This window comes from Colobus angolensis, unplaced genomic scaffold (genome assembly GCF_000951035.1).
Source record: "Colobus angolensis palliatus isolate OR3802 unplaced genomic scaffold, Cang.pa_1.0 Scaffold18, whole genome shotgun sequence".
NCBI classification, from domain to species: domain Eukaryota; kingdom Metazoa; phylum Chordata; class Mammalia; order Primates; family Cercopithecidae; genus Colobus; species Colobus angolensis.
Window position 1 is genome coordinate 2,188,687 of NW_012114932.1, and position 11,701 is coordinate 2,200,387.

At 50.6% G+C, this 11,701-nt stretch overlaps 1 protein-coding gene across 1 annotated transcript in view; it reads left to right on the forward strand.

Moving 5' to 3' along the window:
- Window positions 1–11,701, forward strand: part of TRAIP (TRAF interacting protein) — a 34,509-nt gene that overhangs the window by 13,150 nt on the left and 9,658 nt on the right. The window contains exons 4-10 of the mRNA XM_011939305.1: window positions 1,462–1,477; window positions 2,219–2,457; window positions 3,704–3,798; window positions 4,301–4,414; window positions 5,762–5,849; window positions 6,468–6,557; window positions 6,981–7,069. Of these exons, the coding sequence (XP_011794695.1) occupies window positions 1,462–1,477; window positions 2,219–2,457; window positions 3,704–3,798; window positions 4,301–4,414; window positions 5,762–5,849; window positions 6,468–6,557; window positions 6,981–7,069 (731 nt within the window). The remainder of the gene's footprint in view (window positions 1–1,461; window positions 1,478–2,218; window positions 2,458–3,703; window positions 3,799–4,300; window positions 4,415–5,761; window positions 5,850–6,467; window positions 6,558–6,980; window positions 7,070–11,701) is intronic.

The following is an 11,701-nucleotide window of genomic DNA, read 5'->3' on the forward strand; positions in this document are numbered from 1 at the left end:
AAAAATACAAAAAATTAGCCGGGTGAGGTGGCAGGCGCCTGTAGTCCCAGCTACTCGGGAGGCTGAGGCAGGAGAATGGCATGAACCCGGGAGGCGGAGGTTGCAGTGAGCTGAGATCTGGCCACTGCACTCCAGCCCGGGTGACAAAGAGCAAGACTCCGTCTCAAAAAAAAAAAAAAAAAAAGTGCCTGGGGAGGCTGGGCGTGATGGCTCATGCCTGTAATCCCAACACTTTGGGAGGCCAAGGTGGGCAGATCACTTGAGCCCAGGAGTTCAAGACCAGTCTGGGCAACATGGGACCCCATCTCTATTAAATAAAAAAAGTTAAAAGAAAAAAAATGACCTAGGGAGCTTGGTATAAAGTCAGATGCCTGGGCCTTCCCCAGACCAGAGTTCTTGGAATCGAGATGTGCAGCTCAGGTGGGAATGGAGGGGAAAGTGGGTAGTTTCCCTCCTGTAAGTCTACTGCTTCTCCTCCTAACCTAAAATTTAGCTTTTTTGTGTGTGCAAGCAGGCTGCATTGGCAGAGAACTCTTGAGGAAGTTGGATTGGGATTCACAAATGATTCCTGGACTCTGAGCGTTAATTTACTGGGTATCCGTCAGATCAGAGTTCATTTGGCTTTGGCCCCAGGGTGTCGTGATGTCCTTGGAACCTCACTGCTTCAGGAACATGGAGCTTTTGTGCTTAGAGCAAGCATGTTCATCGTCATGGTAACTACTCCCAGTTTTAAGTAGTGTCTTCCCTGTGATGAAAGCAACAAAGGCAGTTTCATTTATTTCCAGCTTTCAAAGCCGGGTTTGTAAGATAAGTAGCAACATCTTGGGTAGTTTGGAGCAAGGGCTTGGAAGCCCCTGCTGGAGTGTGGAAGAAGCCAGAGGACTATGGGTAGTGGTGCAGCAGCCATGGCCTAGTATCTGTTCTCAGGCAGCCCCTGTGTGCTCTTCCTTACCCATCACTTCCACTCCCAGCTGTTCAGCTTATACTAACCAGCCCAGCCACCAGAAGCTCCTGCCCCCAGAGTCCTGGGTGGAGAGTTTGACAGCAGGGTCTTTTTTACCCACTGGGCCTGGGCCATACTGTTGGTCACATGTGAAATTCTGAGTCTTCTGTTGACCTTAGACGAGTGATCTAGAGTAAGGTTTGCCTGGATTTCATATAACTACCACCATGGACCCTTGGTCAAGCATTTCAGTTTTGTAAAAGTCCTTGGCTTTCTTTGTTATGGAGCAGGCACCTCTCTTGCTCATGGGGATGTTGAGTTCTCTGGCATCCTGAATAGGAACGGGGTTCAATTCTGCCACAGCTTCTCAGTGATTCTGTGGCATGGCTGTGGAACATTTGCAAGGGCTTTGAGAGGTTCACTTGATCCTCACAACAGTCTAGTTAGAGACTAGACACATGGGAGGTTTCATCCAGGAGTACAAAGCTATTCTGGCACCTACCTCTATTTCATCCTAGGTCTGGAAGGTCTGTGGTACACAGAGCCAGTTCAGAGCTTGGAGGAAAGTAGACTGTGAATCAGGAAGACCCAGGGTAGGAGAGGACGAGTAGTGGCCCAGGGTCCTTGGCCATTCCTATTGTGTGTCCCTGGTGAGGCAGCTGATACCCAGAGGGAATGAGACCAACACAGAGCAATGAGGCCAAGGAAACGATAGAAGCTTCTGCTGTGGAGACTGATCACAGGGGCCCAACTTTACTTCCCTTCCACTATTCTACCTCTTTACCTGTCCTGGGGCCTTGCCCCTGAGATTATTCCTCCATCTTACCTACTTTTCAAAAGGGTACATAGAGCTAGGCCGGGCGCGGTGGCTCAAGCCTGTAATCCCAGCACTTTGGGAGGCCGAGACGGGTGGATCACGAGGTCAGGAGATCGAGACCATCCTGGCTAACACGGTGAAACCCCGTCTCTACTAAAAAAATACAAAAAAAACTAGCTGGGCGAGGTGGCGGGCGCCTGTAGTCCCAGCTACTCGGGAGGCTGAGGCAGGAGAATGGAGTAAACCCGGGAGGCGGAGCTTACAGTGAGCTGAGATCCGGCCACTGCACTCCAGCCCGGGCGACAGGGCGAGACTCTGTCTCAAAAAAAAAAAATTTTTTTCCTAAGTAGTTCAAGCAGCAGAAAGTGGGCTTTTACCTGAATGAAGGCTCTGGCTCAGCTTCTGTGGTTTGGCACATCCCAGAAAAGGAAACGGGCCACCCAGCTTTCTGGCCTGAGTCTTGTTTCTCACCTGCCTAAGGGATCAGGCACTGAAGCTAAGGGCCCAAGTTCTTATGCTGATGGATGGACAGGCCTTTCCCTTTCCCCTACCCTCTACCCCTGCTCCAGAGAAGGAGAAACGAGACAGCCAGGTCATCATCGACAATCTGCGGGACACGCTGGAAGAACGCAATGCTACTGTGGTATCTCTGCAGCAGGCCTTGGGCAAGGCGGAGATGCTGTGCTCTACACTGAAAGTAGGTCCTCAGGTTTTATGGGTACAGAATTGGTGGGGAGGTTTGCCCCAGAACTGGACTCCCCATTCTGGATTTATCTTCTGGTTCTGCTTCAGTCAATACCTTGGTTTGGGGAGTTGTAAAATAGAGGCAAATCACTTCTTCCCCTTGCCCTCTCATACTGTACCCATCCATCCCATAAGAAAAGGGCCATGTTGGCTATACTTGGGGTTTTGTGCTAGGTAGTTTGAAGAGGCAAGGCCTTCCCAGTACCTCACAGAAGGGATGCTCAACTAAGAGCTCAGTGAGGCTGGGCCATGTTTCCAAAAGTGGTTCATACTCTACTGATGAGGCCAGCCTGAAGAACCTTCCATTAGCACTCCAGTCCTTGGCTGGGCTGCTCTCCTGAGCCAGATCAAACAGCATCCTAAGGAGGAGCAAGGGCCTTTGAAGTCAGCTGTGCTGAGCTGACCAGCCAGATCAAAGCCTGCAGAGTGAACAGTCTTAGACCCAGATGAATTTTGCATCAGCCTGGGTTGGTGAGCCTCTTGCTCTCCAAGGGGCATGAGAGGTGATTGATCTGAACTCACGATTGATATTCTGGCCTTGTAGGCAGGAGCAGTCCTTGCTGGATGCCATTTGAAAGGGAAGGGGAGCCATCCCTGTGAACAGACAAGGCCCCAGGATATTCATTGTCTCTGTTCCTGCTTGGGGGCTGGGTTGGATCACGTGGTCTGGCTGGTGGGAGGGAGCAAACTGGCACCTGGCTGCAGAGAAGGAGTCTCTAATGGTATTCTCAGGTCAGAGACAAGTGGTCTTAGGCTGAAGGCAGCCTGGGCAGCTTCCCCTGGCTCAATTCTTCATTCTTGGCAACTGTCGATGGGTCTGGGTGGTGGATGGTGAGGCCTGGGTTTGTGCTCTGGAGTTCTTCAGCCACCTGTACAACATGTATCATGAGGCCCAGACCACTGGACCCTGGCAGCCCACAGTGGGCCTGTTAATGCTGGCAGTGGGCTGTGCCTACTGTAAGAAACCTTTCAGGAGGAAGCAGGCAGGGAGGTGAAGAAGCAGCTGGCTTAGAGCCTTTTAGCAGAAGCACAAGTGAGAGTGGGACCCAGGAGCTTTACCTCCTGGGGTTTGGGAGTACATGGTTATCAGCATTTTCAAAACATAAGCTGCAGAGTGTCCTGGAGCAGTTTTCCTAGTGACTTTAGCAATGGCTCCTGAGGGCCTCCAAGCATCAGGTATGGATGCATTTGCTTTTCAGAAGCAGATGAAGTACTTGGAGCAGCAGCAGGATGAGACCAAACAAGCGCAAGAGGAGGCCCGCCGACTCAGGAGCAAGATGAAGACTATGGAGCAGTGAGTTTGGAGCTGGGTCCTGCACTGTGCCTTTGCCCCCAGGGCCTGCAAGTTCTTAGGACTGCAGCAGGGAGTGGGGTTGGGTCATGTCCGAGGCTCAAATCTCCACAGGCCATGGAGGGCTCAAGTCAGCTGGGTGTGGGCACAGATCTTAGCCTCTATGAACTCTTCCACCATTCCAAGGAATGGGAGCCCTTGCCACATTCCTCCCTGTCTCTGTTGCCTGTGGCCAGATGACCTGGTGGGTTTTTCCCTTCAGGAACCTCTCCAGGAAATCCCTGACCTTGAGACCCTCTTTCAGCACCTCTTCTTTCTCAGCAGCATCCTTGGAGCTATGCTTATCTCTGCCGTGGGGCCTTTCCTTGGGCACACCCACCTGCTAAACATCCTAGCAGCCTAGCCTGTTACCTTAGCAACGGCAGCAAAGGAAGGCAGAGCTGCACTGGGTACCTACCCATCAGCCTCCAGATTGCAAATGCCGTGGGCTGGGTGTGTTTTTCAGGATTGAGCTTCTACTCCAGAGCCAGCGCCCAGAGGTGGAGGAGATGATCCGAGACATGGGTGTGGGACAGTCAGCAGTGGAACAGCTGGCTGTGTACTGTGTGTCTCTCAAGAAGTGCGTACTCTGGCCCCTCTCAGCAAACACGGGAGATAGGCCATGGGGCTCCCGCCATGTCATTGCTTCTCATCTCTTGTAAAGCAGGTGGAGCTAAGGGGCAAACTCTGGAGCCATGCTACCTTTGAACCCTGATTCCACCTCTCAGCAGCTATGTGGCCTGGTGCCAGTTTCTTGGCTTCTTTGACCTTCAACTTCCTGAATGGAGAGAGTAGTAGACCTGCCTCATAGGATTGTTGAGAGGATTGAGTGTGAATCTTTTTTTTTTTTTTTTTTGAGACAGAATCTCGCTCTGTCGCCCAGGCTGGAGTGCAGTGGCCAGATGTCAGCTCACTGCAAGCTCTGCCTCCCGGGTTTACGCCATTCTCCTGCCTCAGCCTCCCGAGTAGCTGGAACTACAGGCGCCCGCCACCTCGCCCGGCCAGTTTTTTTGTATTTTTTAGTGGAGACGGGGTTTCACCGTGTTAGCCAGGATGGTCTCGATCTCCTGACCTCGTGATCCGCCCATCTCGGCCTCCCAAAGTGCTGGAATTACAGGCTTGAGCCACCGCGCCCGGCCTTTTTTTTTTTTTTTTTAATGAGACGGAGTCTCGCTCTGTCGCCCAGGCTGGAGTGCAGTGGCATGATCTCGGCTCACTGCAAGCTCCGCCTCCCGAGTTCACACCGTTCTTCTGCCTCAGCCTCCTGAGTAGCTGGGACTACAGGCGCCCGCCACCGCACCCGGCTAATTATTTGTATTTTTAGTAGAGACGGGGTTTCACCGTGGTCTCGATCTCCTGACCTTGTGATCCACCCGCCTCAGCCTCCCAAAGTGCTGGGATTACAGGCGTGAGCCACCGCGCCCGGCCTGAGTATGAATCTTAAGTGCTGTTTCTAAGGCAGTTGACCTAGCTCTCTGAGCTATAAGCCCCATTGTGATTGATATCTAGAGCCTGTTCCCCTCTAGCGCTATGATCCTGCCTCATTTGGATCAAACTCGTATTCTTACTCTGGTGGGTGTAAGGTTGGCAGGAAGGGTGGAGGGTCACTTAGCTGAGAGGCATAGAGGGTCCAAGATGCCTCCTTTAAGACCAGGTGGTTTAGGGGGCCCCCTAGTGAAACTGGGGCTTTCTGCATGCCCTCTCAAGTCACCAGTGCCTGCAGGACAGGCAGGAGGAAAGAGTCACTTCCTTGCGTTCTCTGCAGGACCCTCCACAGTGCCACCTGGTACTTATTGGGCTCAGGTGTCAAAGTAGGAATGAGAATGAGTTGAGGGGTTGGGCAGTGCTTTGTGTTAGATTAGTGCTGTGGCTCAGTCTGACCTGCAGGTGTTCTTTTCTGGCATCTCTTTCTATGGCCACATTGCAGAGAGTACGAGAATCTAAAAGAGGCACGGAAGGCCTCAGGGGAGCTGGCTGAGAAGCTGAGGAAGGATTTGTTTTCCTCCAGAAGCAAGGTAACTTAGCAGTGAACACGAGTTGAAGGAGAGGCGGCTCTCCTTTTGTCATGCTCACTGTGGTCTCCTGAGCAAGGCTATGGGACCTGATGGCACAGCTGACTCTCTGGGGCAGCTGGATGACTTATAGAGATTTGTTACCAGTCCTTACTGGGCATTGGTCTGAATATGTGGCTTGTCCACTAGGGGTAGACAGATCACAGAGGTATCTCCCAACATGTGGACACTCATGCTCCCCTCTGCTCTTCCCGGCTCCTGCGTACCTTTCAGCTGGCTGGAGAGCACAGGCCCAAAATGTGACAGCATCAGAGGCCTATTTTTGCACCATGTCTGGAGTAGGAGGGCTCCTGGAACCTGATTCGGTCAGCACAGCTGCTTTTACTTCTGGCATGGTGCATCCACAGGCTGCAGGATGTAGGAAGCAGCCTTTGCTTCTGGGCAGCTCCGGATGTGCATTGCCAGACTGAGGCCTAGCCTCAGAGAGCTGGGATCTCTTCCCATACCCCTAGTCTCTTCTGGACTCTAGGCTACCTTGATCACTCACTGGGGAGCAGCAGGAGGGGGCAGGGAACAAGGCTACCACTTGGTTTGTCCTTCACTCCCTACACTTTCTTATAGTTGCAGACAGTCTACTCTGAATTGGATCAGGCCAAGTTAGAACTGAAGTCAGCCCAGAAGGACTTACAGAGTGCTGACAAGGAAATCATGGTGAGGAACATCCCTGGCTTGACAGGAATGAGGAGTGGTTTGTGTGCCCTCCCAAAGCAGGGCTGGGCTATCTCTGCCCAGGACCCTTGCACCAGTCAGTGGCGGTTCTGGGCCCCTGCATCTTCCTGGGTCAGGGTGTGCCCCTTGGCCCTGGTCCGAACTGGAACCTGGGCCTCCTCAACAGAGGGCAGATAGCACCATGAGTCTTCACTCATAGTCTGTCCTGTACTTATATCCCTGAGGTCCCTCATCAGAGGAGGGATTCTACCTGGGGCTTGGCCTCCTGAGCCTAATAATGGGGTATCAGGCCTTGCTCTGTTCCCAGTGGGCCGGCCTTTCATGCATGCTACTCATGTCCTCTGCATTATCTCTGGACTTGATGCCTCAGCCTTTCTCTCACACACTTTTCTTTCCCTCCCCAAGAGCCTGAAAAAGAAGCTAACGATGCTGCAGGAAACTTTGAACCTGCCACCAGTGGCCAATGAGACTGTCGACCGCCTGGTTTTAGAGAGGTTTGTTGAGCCTTGGGCGGTACAGGGGTCACAAGGTGGGAGAGCTTTCTGGTAACAGTCTTTACTCCTCCTGGCTTTGGTGGGGTGGGTGACCTTTGTGGACCTGATGTCTGCAGACAGCCTGCCCTGGAAGCCAGCCAAGATTTAGCTGGCAAGCAGCTTTGAAGCAAATTAGGCTCTGACACGGAGAGGCCAGAGAAGGCCAGAGGACCTAGAAGTGGTCTGAGAATAGGGCAGGAGTACTGACTGTCTTGGGGCATCCTGTTTATGGAGTAGCTCCCCACATATATCTATCCACCCTAGATTTTGAAACAAATATGAAACCACTCTAAAAGAATTCCCCTAGTGCCAGGAGTGCGTGCTTTAAAGCTGCCAGCAGAGGGAGCCAAGAGGCAGAAGGATTGGTGTCCCCGCAAGCATGGGCATCCGTTTCTGCTCCTGAGAGTTTCACAGAAACAGACTAGCTGAAAGCATCCTCAAGGCTACTTCCTGCCTGCCGAAAGTCCCCAGCAAGGACCCAGACAGAAAGCACACAACTCCTGTCAGTGGCCCCAGTCTTTTTTTTTTTTTTTTTAAATGGAGTCTCACTCTGTTGCCAGGTTGGAGTGCAGTGGCACGATCTTGGCTTACTGCAATCTCTGCCTCCTGGATTCAAGCGATTCCCCTGCCTCAGTCTCCCAAGTAGCTGGTATTACAGGTGCACACCATCATGCCTGGCTAATTTTTTGTATTTTAGTAGAGACAGGGTTTCACCATGTTGGCCAGGATGGTATCGATCTCCTGACCTCGTGATCCACTTGCCTCGGCCTCCCAAAGTGCTGGGATTACAGGTGTGAGCCACCATGCCTAGTTGCTTTTGTTTACTTTCTTTACCTCTTCAGTGTGCTGGAAGGCCTGGACTCCTACAGCAGGTCCTTGATGAGTGCCCACTGCATGGCAGGCCTTCTCTGTTCTCTTGGAGCTTATGTTCCAATGGGATAGATGAGCTGGGAGTTTCAATGGCTAAGCCCACAGCCCACTAGCTATATACTACATTATAGAATCTGATCTGTAGCTCCCAGTTGGGGACAGGCCCACCTCATTCTGAGTAAGCTTCATGCCAGGGCCTATAGCCTATTTGGTACAGGGAGGACAACAATAGTCTCCCTTGGCTTTCAGGCCAGCAGGACACTAAACTGACAAACCTTCGTAAGCTGGGCTGAGCTTGTCATCAAGCCACATGAGGATGACTTCATTCATTTTTGTCTCCAGTATTTTTCTGGGCATAACTATCGAAGTGGTTGGCTGGGTGCACTGACTCATACCTGTAATCTCAGCGCTTTGGGAGGCCAAGGTGGGAGGATTGCTTGAGTCCAGGAGTTCAAGACCAGCCTGGGCAACATAGTGAGACCCTGTATCAAAAAACTTAAAACTTAGTCAAACATGGTGGCACACACTTGTAGTTCAGGAGGCCAAGGCAGGAGAATCACTTGAGCCCAAGAGTCGAGCTGTGATTGTGCCACTGCACTCCATCTTGGGAGACAGAGTAAGACCCTGTCTCTCTTGAGAGACCAGGCACGGTGGCTCACGCCTGTAACCCCAGCACTTTGGGAGGCTGAGGCAGGTGAATCACCTGAGGTCAGGAGTTCGAGACCAGCCTGACCAATATGGTGAAACCCCATCTCTACTAAAAATACAAAAATTAGCTGGGTGTGGTGGTGGGTGCCTGTAATCCCAGTTACTCGAGAGGCTGAGGCAGGGCATCGCTTGAACCTGGGAGGTGGAGGTTGCAGTGAGCCGAGATCGTACCACTGCACTCCAGCCTGGGTGACAGAAAGACTCTGTCCCAAGAAAAAGAAAAAAAAAATTACGGTGGCAGGTCTGTTTGTTTTTAGCAAAAGCCCTTCTTTTGACTAGGCATTAGGCAACACCAGCACAGTCTGTTCTTGTTTTTGTTTGTTTGTTTGTTTTGAGATAGGGTCTCATTCTGTTGCCCAGGCTGGAGTGCAGTGGTGTGATCACAGCTCACTGCAGCCTTGACCTCCTGGGCTCAGGTGATGTGATCCTCCTGCCTCAGCCTCCTGGATAGCTGGGACTAAAGTACTAGGATTACAAGCATGAGCCACCATTCCCAGCCTAGGCACAGCGCCTTCTAAACTCAGAGCCTCAAGCTCTCAAAAATAGTTGTTGAATCCTCAGCAATAGCATTGCCCTGTCTTCTTTGTGTTCTGATGGCAAGACCCTCACCACTACAAGTGACCTCAAAGACTCTGCCTCTACCTTTCTCCTGTGACTGCTAATGTGTTACTACAGAGGTCTGGAAGAAGTCTTAAGTTTTCTTGGGCCACCTACTCGGGAGGCTGACGTGAGAGGATCACTTGAGCCTGGGAGGTCAAGGCTGCAGTGAGCGATGATCACACCACTGCACTCTAGCCTGGGCAACAGAGTGAGACCTGTCTCAAAAAAAAAAAGTCATGTCAAGGAAGGTGGAAGAGTAGAAAGCTCCAGGAATCCATCTCTCTGTGGCAACAGTTGAGCTGGCTGAAACTATCTGAAGCAACTACTTTGGAAATCTGGTCTAGTAGAACATTTTCAGCATCCAGGGAAGAGGTTGATGAAGAAGCTGGTAAACTTCAGTAAATTTTCTCATAGCAGCTCCACCTCCTGGGCTTAAGTGATCCTCCTGCCTCAATCTCCTGAGTAGCTGGGATTGACTACAGGCATGCACCACCACGCCCAACTAATTTTTTGTAGAGACAGGGTCTCACTTATTGCCCAGGCTGGTCTTGAACTCCTGACCTCAAGCGATCCTCCTGCGTGGACTTCCCAAAGTGCTGGGATTATAGGTGTGAGCCACCTTTTTTTTCTTCCCCTCCCCTCCGCTCCCCTTCCTTTCCTTTCGTTTCCTTTTTTTTCTTTCTTTTCTTTTTGAAACGGTGTCTTGCTCTGTTGCCCAGGCTGGAGTACAGTGGTGCCATCTTGGCTCACTGCAACCTCCACTTCCCAGGTTGAAGCGATTCTCCTGCCTCAACCTCCCGAGTAGCTGGGATTATAGGCATGCTCCACCATGCCCAGCTAGTTTTTTGTATTTTTAGTAGAGATGGAGTTTCACCATGTTGGCCAGGCTGGTCTTTAACTCCTGACCTCAAGTGATCTTCCCACCTTGGCCTCCCAAAGTGCTGAGATTACAGGTGTGAGTCACCATGCCCAGCCACCACCATTTCTTGATTTAAAATTAGGAAAATTAAGAAATTTCTGGCTGGATATGGTGGTTGTACTGAAAACACAAAAATTAGCCAGGTGTGGTGGTGCATGCCTATAATCCCAGCTACTTCGGAGGCTGACACACGAGAATGGCTTGAACCCGGGAGGTGGAGGTTGCAGTGAGCTGGGATCGTGCCACTGTACTCCAGCCTGGATGACAGAGCGAGACTCTGTCACAAAAACAAAAACAAAAAAAATTAAGAAGTTTCCTTCTTTTGTTTTTTTTTTTTGAGACAGAGTCTCGCTCTGTCACCCAGGCTGGAGTGCAGTGGCCGGATCTGGGCTCACTGCAAGCTCCGCCTCCCGGGTTTACGCCATTCTCCTGCCTCAGCCTCCCGAGTAGCTGGGACTACAGGCGCCCGCCACCTCGCCCGGCTACTTTGTTGTATTTTTTAGTAGAGACGGGGTTTCACCGTGTTAGCCAGGATGGTCTCGATCTCCTGACCTTGTGATCCGCCCGTCTTGGCCTCCCAAAGTGCTGGGATTACAGGCTTGAGCCACCAGAAGTTTCTTAAGTTTTTTAAGAAACTTCTTAATTTTTATAACTTTTTACTGCAGCAATATTTTTTATTGTGGTAAAATATAAACAAACCTCACCATCGTAACCATTTTTAAGTACATTTCTGTGGCGTCAAGTACAATTACTTGCTGTGCAACCATCATCACCATCCCACTCCAGAATGTTTTCATCTCCCCAAGGTGAAATTCTATACCCATTAAACAGTAACTCCCCTTTCCCCTTTCTCCTCAGCTCCTTCACTTACCATTTTACTTTCCGTCTCTATCAATTTGACTACTTTAGGAGCCTCATATAAGTGAACTTATACAATATTTGTCCTTTTATTACTGACTTATTTCACTTAGCATAATGTCTTCAAGGTTTATCCATGTAGCATGTATTAGAATTTTCTTCGTTTTTAAGGCTGAATCAGTAATCATATTTAATTTAAATTTTTTTTTTTTTTTTTTTGAGATAGGGTGTTGCTCTGTTGCCCAGGCTGGAGTGCAGTGGCATCATCTCGGCTCACTGCAGCCTCCGCCCCCTGGGTTCAAGGGATCCTCCCACCTCAGCCTTCCAAGTAGCTGAGATTACAGGCATGTGCCACAATGCCCAGTTAATTCATTTAATTATATATTTTGTAGAGACAGAGTCTCAATATGTTGCCCAGGTCAATATTGAACTCCTGGCATCAAGCCATCCTCCCACCTCAGCCTCCCAAATTGTTGGTATTACAGGCGTGAGCTACTGTGCCTGGCAGTATTCATGTTTTAAATTTGCAAGCATTCTTTCTTGCTCTTTGGGTATGTCTGTTTTGCAAAGCACGATGTTCTTGTTTTTTTGTTTTTTTTTTTTTCTGAATGAGACGCAGTCTTGCTTTGTCGCCCAGG